Source organism: Porites lutea, chromosome 2 (genome assembly GCF_958299795.1).
Source record: "Porites lutea chromosome 2, jaPorLute2.1, whole genome shotgun sequence".
NCBI lineage: Eukaryota > Metazoa > Cnidaria > Anthozoa > Scleractinia > Poritidae > Porites > Porites lutea.
Window position 1 is genome coordinate 39,119,842 of NC_133202.1, and position 9,872 is coordinate 39,129,713.

The 9,872-nt window shown below is 37.5% G+C and overlaps 1 protein-coding gene across 1 annotated transcript; it reads left to right on the top strand.

The window, feature by feature from the left end:
• Positions 1-2,029: 2,029 nt before the first annotated feature.
• LOC140926180 (collagen triple helix repeat-containing protein 1-like) lies at positions 2,030-7,857 on the top strand. The gene is made up of 3 exons (XM_073375963.1): positions 2,030-2,073; positions 6,646-7,030; positions 7,419-7,857. The coding sequence occupies exons 1-3, from the start codon at positions 2,030-2,032 to the stop codon at positions 7,776-7,778; spliced, it is 789 nt and encodes a 262-aa protein (XP_073232064.1). The 3' UTR covers positions 7,779-7,857.
• Positions 7,858-9,872: the final 2,015 nt, after the last annotated feature.

Consider the following 9,872-nt stretch of genomic DNA (forward strand, 5'->3'; position numbering starts at 1 on the left):
TCTGGGGTCTGGGGTGCAGGACTTTTTCACCTCCTTTCCTTCTCCCACTCCCGTTGCCTTTTTGTCTTCTCCCCTGGTCTGACAGAAGCGTTCTAAACGAGATTGTTATCGAGACAGTCGTGTACACTGTTAGATAGTTGATTGACAAGGATTGATCACGCTCCAGTGAACTTTGTGGCCTAGTCTAGAACATTAAAACATGAATTTCAAGCTAACTTAATTGCTTGCGAAATTTGTTTAGAATGATTCAATTAACCAAGAATAAATGAAATGGACTCACTGAAAACAGAAAAGTTGCTGACTGTGTAACTTTTTGCCTACCATGTCTGACAGCCTCTCCGCTATCGTGATAATTTTCTTCTAATCTAACATATTGATAAGGCCGAAATCGAACCCATACTTAAATGTTAGAATAATTAAATTGCCTTTAGTCTAATTCATAATGCACATTGTTTACAAGACTTGATCAAACGAGAACCTCATGAATAAAATTATATGGATTTGTGCTTTATTTTCGAGCTGTAGTCGAGGCATAAATGGAACAAGTTAGATTTAGAGAAAATGAACCGCTGGCTAAAATCATGATACCTTTAATGGGGCATCTTCATTTGCTTTGGTAAGCTATGGAACGATAAACTTAAGCTTTTCTAAACGTCAAGGTGAGAAAGCAGTTTCTTTTAACAGCACATTACCATGAAAGCGGGAAAAAAAATCATTCATTTTCCTAGAGCGATTTTACTCGACTCGTGAAAGAGTTAATAGCAACTAGTGCAAAATAGCTACAAATAAACAAAAGAAGACAATAGAAGTAGTGCATAAGTGCGTCTAGTGCGTAATTTTGTTCTTACCTATTTCACGGGTTAAGTAAAATCACTCTATAGCGTATAATTATACAGTTCTGAATAAGTGATGTTTGTTGTTTGCGATAAATCAGTGAGATGTACCACCCACTGCATGCAGTCAACTCCGTTGTATCAAAAATCGCATAAAAAGCTTTATATCAGGGGCACCCAACGACAATTTTCGGAAAAATATCTGTTCGGAAGACGATTTGAGATCTAGAATTTTCGGAACATTCGTTGTAAAATTTCTTGCTTGCCTGCTTCTCCTAGGATTTTCAAACATCTAAAAAATGGTATAATTGCCTATTTTTAACGGATTTTACCCTAAAAAGGGGAAAGAATTTTCGGGAGGCTTTTTTCTGGCTGAAATTTTCGAAAAGGTAAGTTTTGATCCCTATAATTTTCGGATCACTAGACTTTCAGCTAGGAAATCCGAACAGATGAAAAATTTTTAGGGGATAAAAATATGCCTATATCTACCGTTTAAATACCAAAATACGTTTAACAATGCTGTGTTTAAGTGGTTTTGAACTATATTCTCGTTGGGTGCCCCTGTTATATTTTCTCCAGCCGTGGTACAACTATGAGATTATTTTCTTCAGTCATTTTTGTTCAGTTTGAGCCGATTCAGCGATATCCCAAAGGAAAATCTGCAGACGTTCCTGATAAAAAATGACATCTACACGGATAAAGGCATTTCTAGAAAAATATTTGAGTACCTACGCCCCGGACCTACGCCGTTTATCACAACCACTATCGTTAGTCGCAGGTTACAACTAATTGTTAAGTCAGTGGCAATTAAAAATAGTAATATAGGCAAAAAGTTTGTCCGGCCTTGGATCATTTTATAAGCAGTATAAATTCATTTTCTAGTCAGTTACTAACTGAAAAGATTTGAACCAAAGTTTGGTTCAAATCTTTTCCGTGACCGATTGATTAATGAGGTCGATTAAACTGCCTGAGTGAAAGCCATCATGTCAGTATTCAATGCCGAAATGTCTATATAAATTCTCTTAGTTATAACTAAAGAAACAAAAGCAGCGATTTAGGAGGTGTCGAGGGCGGTTGTGTATTCCTTCTTCGGTTAGATTTTTCTAGTAGTTTCACCCAACTATCTTACTTTTCAAGTCTTTTGTTATCTGTTTTAGTTTTGCAGTAGACCGATCAAGATCAACTTGATTATGATAATGACGAATTTTGCCACACGTGAGACAGCAAAGGCACGCTACCGGTAAGTTATCATTTAATGTGATATATTCTGACAAATTTTCCGTTCATCATCTTATTTTTTCTTCCGGGTGCTCCCTGGCAAAACCAAGTCAATCACTGACTTTCAAATCATAATTTTATATATCATCTACGGTGGTGTCAACTGGTTAGGGCTGTTGTAGGCCGCGACTTTTGTTGCGACTGTTTTGATTCCTACGAAAGTGTGAATACAGAGGGAAACTTCACCAATCAAAATACTCGCTTTTAAGGAACTGTGGTTAATTTTGATTAGCGGTATTCATTTATGTTCATTATTACAACTACATCAATTTAACAGTAGCTATTTGCTGGTATATTTTTGTTACTAACAATTAGACTGCAAAACAGTCCGTACTTTTGCGTATTCAAGGCGCGAGCAGTCAAACAAAAGGTCTGGAATGAGGCTCGCGCGCTTTGCGCTTGTCCCGGACTCTTACGCCACGCTTTACCGATTTCTTTACCGATTTTGAGAAAAACCGACTATTTTGTAGTCTACTAACAATAGATTGCCTGTACTTTTGCAGTGAAAAGATCACTATTGTGACAAGAACTGTTCCCAGAATTCACTATCGGAATTGCAATGAAATAAAATAGCGGGTTTTTTTTTCTGTGTTATTTGCCTTTTTAATAGGCTAACTGCGATAGCACGGTTAAATGATGTGTTCCACTTTTTCTATTCTTTTTTGAAATGAAATGTTATTTCATAAACCGAAGTTCCTATTAATACTAAATTTAATTTAACGTTCTCGCAGCTCGTTCAGCAAGACGATTAACAAATTGAACGATGTCAGTGTACTGTTTTGAAATATTTTTCTGTTTTTAGTTTTATTGTATTAATCAGTTTTTGTTACGAAGAGTTTTATATGAAAATTAGTGCGGTACAGATTATTCTTGATTGAAAGAACGTAGCTTATCCATCAAAGCTCATTACACTCGATAACATTATGAAGTTTAAAATTCACTTGTTAGATACCCGGCTGGAAAAGACATGCTTATTTTCCATCGTTTTAGCTTACAAGGGTATTTATATTTATTATTAAACTGCAGTTTGCGTGACTCTCTCTCTCTTCCATAATGTGTTTTAACAATCTTTAATACTTGTTCTCGGACGAGAGCTCCGCTTCAAGGTTGCTTAAACCTCTTATAAAATACATTTTGTTGTTCTCATAATTGTAGAAACGTCTGCGAATTATAAATAAATGTTTCTTTAATTTATACATCTGGCCGGGCCAGCTGAAGAAATCCTAACCTTCGGGCAGCGCTGGTGTTCAGCCAGTCAAACTCTTCATTCTTACACCATAAATTAGCAGGTTGCCCGGTCTGACATTGTAGGTTTTATGGAACTGTTATGTCCCCTGATTAACAGTGCCAGTTATATGTATTTCCATAGTGATTTAAGAAAAGGCAAACACATATTAAACGTTTTCTCAGACATTCATTTTTTTTTCTTTTCGTAAAATTGAGTAATCTTTTATTAATCGTGATAAATAATGGAGGAATGATCGACGACATAAAATACAGATTTTCTGAGTTTGACTGATCGGTCAACCGTGGAGTAGTGAAACTTGTTAAGACGAGAACGCCAACAGAGCTATAATTAACAGGTGGAGTTGGTCATCAGCAAAAGTTAACGCAAAAAGGGATCGACGAGACCGATGATTTAGGTTCGTTATAACTGAGGATTATTTGCACATTTTCGTTAATTTAAGCTCCTATCTAAAGTCCTCTTACTTTTCGCTTTTAGCTTGTTTTTTTTTTCTCCTGCCAACGTACAGATACAGTGCCTATATATGCTGGGTAAAATACTTAATAAAAGGTGAGTAGCTCCAGTTTTCTCTGAAAATATTAATCGCTTATCCAAAACATTACAACTTTGGAAACGAATTTTGCTACAAGACGAAAAGCCATTTCTGCTATGGAAAGTTTCTGTGGGCCAATTGGCAAAACGTGCCTTTTTTTTTTTTTCAGTAAACCGGATGTCGACGTCATCAAATCATAAACGCGTTCGCGAAGGTTTAGAGCGAAATGAAAAGCTTACGTGTCGTGAACAACCCTCCTGAAGTTGAATTCCAAGGGACAATAAAAAAAGTTCAGAAACAGAAATAAAATTTCGTCGTTGCTTGTTTAAGTTCTCCATAAAACGCGAAATTAGGCATTTTCACATCGTAGTCGTGCAAAAACGGCAAAGATATGTACAAAAAATGTGTGATGCACGCGTGAAGTTAGTTGTTTTTCCTTATTAAACCTTTAGTTTTTTAGACTTTCTTGTACCGTCGCGTCGTTGGATCTTAAAGTCCCTAATGACGCTCAAGCAAACGATACCCTCATTTCGGTTCAATAATTTCTTTCAATGGTATATTTGTAAGCGAGCCTTTAGACAGTTTAAAAATTTGTAATTCAGTAAACTAATAAAAGTTTCTCTTAGGCCATGCCCATAAAAGTGTTCTAGCCAATACATCTTATTACCGGTGTGTGAAAACACGTCGTTCTCTAATTTCCTACATGATACCTATCTCATCACTGAATTAAATTGCGAATTCAAACGTTTTCTAAAAGTAATGCGAAGTGAAAACAGTATGTCTATGTTCATTATCAATGCTTACTAAAGTTCATTATCACAGAAGAAAAGGACGTTGTTTCTATAGAGATTCTGAAAAGTTTTATTCATTTATTTTTTTTCCATTTTCCATAACCGTAGGTTAGTCGGACGATGAAACAAATCACTTGATACGCATTACCTTACTAGAAAATGAATCTGTCAAATTGTCAAATTTGAGATAAAGAATAATTTTTTCTTCATAAATTTCATGACGCTCTAATGAAAAGAATATCAGGGTATATTCACTTCTCGTGACTTTTTTCATAGTTCTCTTTTGTCCTCTTACTTCCATAGTCAATTAAAGAGGTACGAAAAGTGTTATAGTTGTTAGTTTAGTTAATTCTATCGGGAAATTTGTCTCAGAACTTTTAGTTTTAGGCACTATACAAAGCGGAAATGTTAGAGGCATTGAATGACATGGAAGTTCATCCATTCATCATACAAGAGGTTTCCTAAACATTCTTCGTTTTCTTTCTTTGACCAATCACCTGGAAATATAACAAGGAAAAAAGGTGACAATTCAATGGTGAAATGAGATTCGTTTTAACCAGGTAGAAAGTTTAACTTTCTCTTACATCATTTTCTTTTTTTAGCTTTGAACGAGTTCTTATTCTTGTAACTGTGCAATCATATTATTGGGCAGTTCATAGATCTGTGATATCCTTACACGTAACCTCTTTACTAACGTGTTTTGTAACATGAAAGTATGTTTAGAGTAGATAAATAGTTCTTTTAGTGTAGCAGAGAAGCTAATTCTAATCTCATCTCCTCGGATGACTGTAGCAACTGTCTACTGAACTCATACTGAATGTAAGTACTGAATTTGTGTTTTCATTAAAATTCGTTCTCAATTCTTTTGCTGCTGCAAGCGACATTTTTTAAGGAACGACACTGTATGTTGATTAGGCTGCACTGACTCTAACAACTGTCATATTTAATCTGTGAACTTTCAAGTTCAAAGAAAAGGTTTTAGAACTAAACGATTGGTGAGGGGAGAAAAATTCCCAAACAATCTCAGGAGCGAACGGTATGGACAGAATGGATTGTTTTAGTTGAATATCTAGTCAGAGGGACTTCCTAGTTATGAACACTATAACCTACTGCCTTTCAAAGTAAAGATGTATCGATTTATATCCGCGAGTAGCGGATAGTCATTTGTTGGTGTAGGGCAGAACTTTGTGTATCTCTGCTATGGCTTGCAAAAATCGGATCCTTGCGAGAGGATCGGAGGTGAAACAACAAATCTCTCCTAATTCAGTGTTCAGCAAATCATATTTTGTTGAATAAATACATCTTGAACGTCTAAAGTTATTAGTTTTTGTCCTGTTTAGTTTTATTAGAAAATTAAATTAATTGAAAGTATTTCATGAACTTACTACAATTGGTTTCTTTATACTTAAATTACTTAATATGTAATTGAGTTTTTTGTGGGTAAAAAAACAAGACAATGTATTATAATACATTATCAAAATTGCTTTTCAAGAATTTCAAGAGCCCAAGAGACGCCCAAGACTGCAGTATGAGGATACCGCTGTACCGCGATGTATGCACTGCTGACCTCTTTGTGTTCTGCAAGTAGAAACAGCAGCAACAGTAAACCCCCAAAAAAGAAGGTGAATATGTAAATCCAAACGTCTCGCTTTTCTTTCGTTAATCGTGCCCTCCAATGATGGCAGATTACCTATGTTTACACGGTCCTATTCAATTACAATTCTACTCGGTAAAACTTGGCTGGTGGCTAGCGAATGTAGGATGGTTAAGCAACTTAAGCTAAATATTCTTTAACAGATTAAAAAAAAAAAAAAACAGCACTGTCTCAGTACAAGTATACCCCCATCTGTAATACATGGTATTACCGCATATGTTACAATAAAAATAGAAAGACACACATGGACGATTTCCATTTCGTTAGCAGTTAAAGTGTTAAAGTTACAAGAAAAAGTTTAATAATGCAAGTATCATTCAACTAATACATTTTATACTTCACAATCAACAGACTTCATTTGGGTCATGTGGTCAAAGTGCTTGCTGCTTCACACCAGGAATTCCAGGGATCCCAGGAAGCCCTGGACCCGCGGGATCTCCAGGAAATCATGGACCTGAAGGACCCAAGGGCCCAAAAGGTAACAAAGGTGATGAAGGATCTCCTGGAAAGCAGGGCCTCAAGGGCGATACAGGTCCCGCGGGACCAGCGGGTCCAGCGGGAAGCAAAGGTCAACCAGGGGTTCGCGGACTCCAGGGCCCTCAAGGTCCCCAGGGAGCTCCAGGATCCTTGGGACGGAACTGGAAGCAGTGCTTTTTTAAGAGGGTAGACGACGCCAAGAACTCTAGATTGATTAAGGTAAACACTGAACTCCTTCTTTTACTTAAAAAGAAGTCCCAGTCGTTTAGTTATGGATAATTTTAACATTTGTTTTCATGAATGAATCAGGTTAAAATTTCCAAATATGTGTTGAGAGAACAAGAAAACATCTAAAGCAGACACCGCAGCTGCCGAAGACTAGTTACTACCGGGAATGGCTAAAACACCGCAGCTGTCATTTTTTAGAAATAAAACACTCCTGCTGTCAACATCAGTTTCTCCGCTATTTAAGTATGAACAAGGTATAAAAAAGACACACATATGACATTCAAACAGACGGAAAATGAAAAAGTGAAAAACTAATTTCAACCAATCAGTTTCAACCTCTGTCTGTTTGCCTCACTGCTATTTCTATTTCTTTTAATAGGAATGCATTTTCAAGAAAACATTCGACAATACCGCACTGCGGGTCTTCTGGAATGGAGATTTCCGCGTAACTAACTGCGATGATTGCTGCAATAGGTGGTATTTTACATTCAATGGGGCGGAATGTACTAGTCCGGGAGCCATTGATGGTATTGTGTACGTGTCGTTGGGTACTAACTTGAGAAAGAACCCACACCGCCCACGCCACGTCGAAGGAATCTGCGAGAAGCTCCACAAGGGGACGGTACGCGTGGGATTCTGGGTGGGTAAATGTGCCGAACGGAAACCTGGTGACGCGCACACGGGTTGGAACTCAGTGTCCCGGATGTACGTGGAAGAAGTATCTCCTCCGCAGGCCTAAAATAAAAGATCATGCTGGTCGCCCGCCCTCTAATTATTTTTTAAAGGGTGCTTTAAAGTTCTTAATGAATAAAGACTGTCTAAAAGTAATAAGCGGGTACATTAAAATCAGTATCATAATGGTTGTGGAAGTAGCTGATAAACAGACTGAAGTAAATAAAGGCAACAGATAATGAAGGGTATCATTGATTGAAGGTTTACTTTGTGACAACATCACGTACCGGGGAAATGCATACTTTAGTCTAAGCAGCCTAATTAGTTCGAATTTCCCTCGTTGTAGAACGACTGTCCAAGAATAGGTGAAAAGCGGTATGCTCACAGAAAACATGGTCCATACTACAGAAAAAAATAAACTAAGGTCATGGCCATTTTTCTTTTTTTTTTTCAAATTCATCCTTGTCGACGCAATGTAATGGTTATTCCGCGCACAAAGTGCGATAGCCAATCGTGCTTGTTAAAGTAGCTTTTGTCTCGACGGCCACGTTAACTCTTCATCCGTAACTTCTGAAGTAAATTATATATTACGTGGTGCTTGATCATTTATATCATTGAGACTGCGAATCATTGCTAATATTCAGCCACATATACTTGTTAATTTCAAGGATCAATTATTTTTTCACTTTTGGTGTTTCGGTACAGTTTTTTCGGAGACCATACCGATATTTTTCAACCGCCTTAAGGCGATTCCTTAGTAAAAGAAACTAACATGGATTGTAGATGAAACTTGGTACACTGATGTAAGAAGTCAAGAAGATGATAAAAAAGTAGTAAAAAATGGGGGTTTTGACGTCGCAATGCTGACAAATACGGCTATTTAGGACCCTTTGACAAAAACCTTTTATTAAAAACTTTTTTATTAAACAATTTCTCACGGCTATTGAAAATGTAAGGTTTGAAATCTATTTACGTTTTAATTGAATTCAAACGTACAGAATTTTTTCACCGAGGTTATTTGCTAAACACCGCATTTTAAGTTCCTGGTGTCGGATTTTCAGTATCAGGTCTAGATCGCTGGTGAAAATTTTATAGCAATCGGACAACAATAAAATCATCTTTATGGCGGTTGAAAAATATCGGTGTGGACTCCGAAAAACTGTAACGAAACACCTTAAACAAGAACTTTCCAGTTTCGTAATAGTTTTCCCTGCAATCACGCCGACAAAATTAGTTGAGACACTCCGCCCAAAAGGGACTTTCTGACGTTTTACTAAATTCCAGAGGGGAAAATAAAGCTTTTCCTCCCCCAACCCCCCTCCCATGCAACATTGTGCCGCTGTTAGAGCGTTACCTTTAGAAAACAAAAAACACCCCAATTTTTGAATGAAGGGGACGGGGGGGGAGGGGGGGCTGTGGATTATTTTGTTCTCTGGAGTTAGCCTATTTGAGTACAATGTCTCAACAATTTTGTCGGCGATTGTGGCTGCTGCATTAAACAGGGTTAAAAAGACGAGTTATTGTCGGGAGTGAACAACAATCCGGGGGTTTAATTCCCGGGGGTGGTACTGCCATATATGGGCTATATAGGTATGTGCCGCTGTGAAGGGTATGGTTTTCAAGCAGTTTACTCTAGAACGGGGTATATAAATCAGAACGTTTGGGTCTAGAATAGGGTATCATTTTTCAGGAAACTGATCAGTTGGTTGAAGGTTTTATCTAGACTAGGGAAACAGCTACCCTAGGATAGGGGGGATTTGGGGAGTTTACTCTAGTATAGGGTAGCAAAATTTAGCTGAACTAGCTCTGGTATAGGTTAAGGGTTCCAGGGTCCCGGCGGCACATCCCCACCCAGAAATTCCTAACCCCCCGGGGTTTAATGCAAGTACAGTGTAGAGTTTATTATACTATTTTTTAAACAAGTACTCACGCGGTTTTTCCTTAAAAATATTTGAAAGAAGGAGAAAAGTGTGCAGCGAAAAGACAGGGGCTCAAGATGGTGAACGGCCCCTTCTCATGTCCAAGTTTTGAGACGCATTTGTTTTCCTTAGAGGATATGACGTTTTCAGCGCGAGGCCTTTAATCTAGGATATTCGCCCCTTTCACCTCTTTAATGTTTTTAAAGCGTCTCCCTTTTTTCAAGGAAAAAGGCATAATCTGT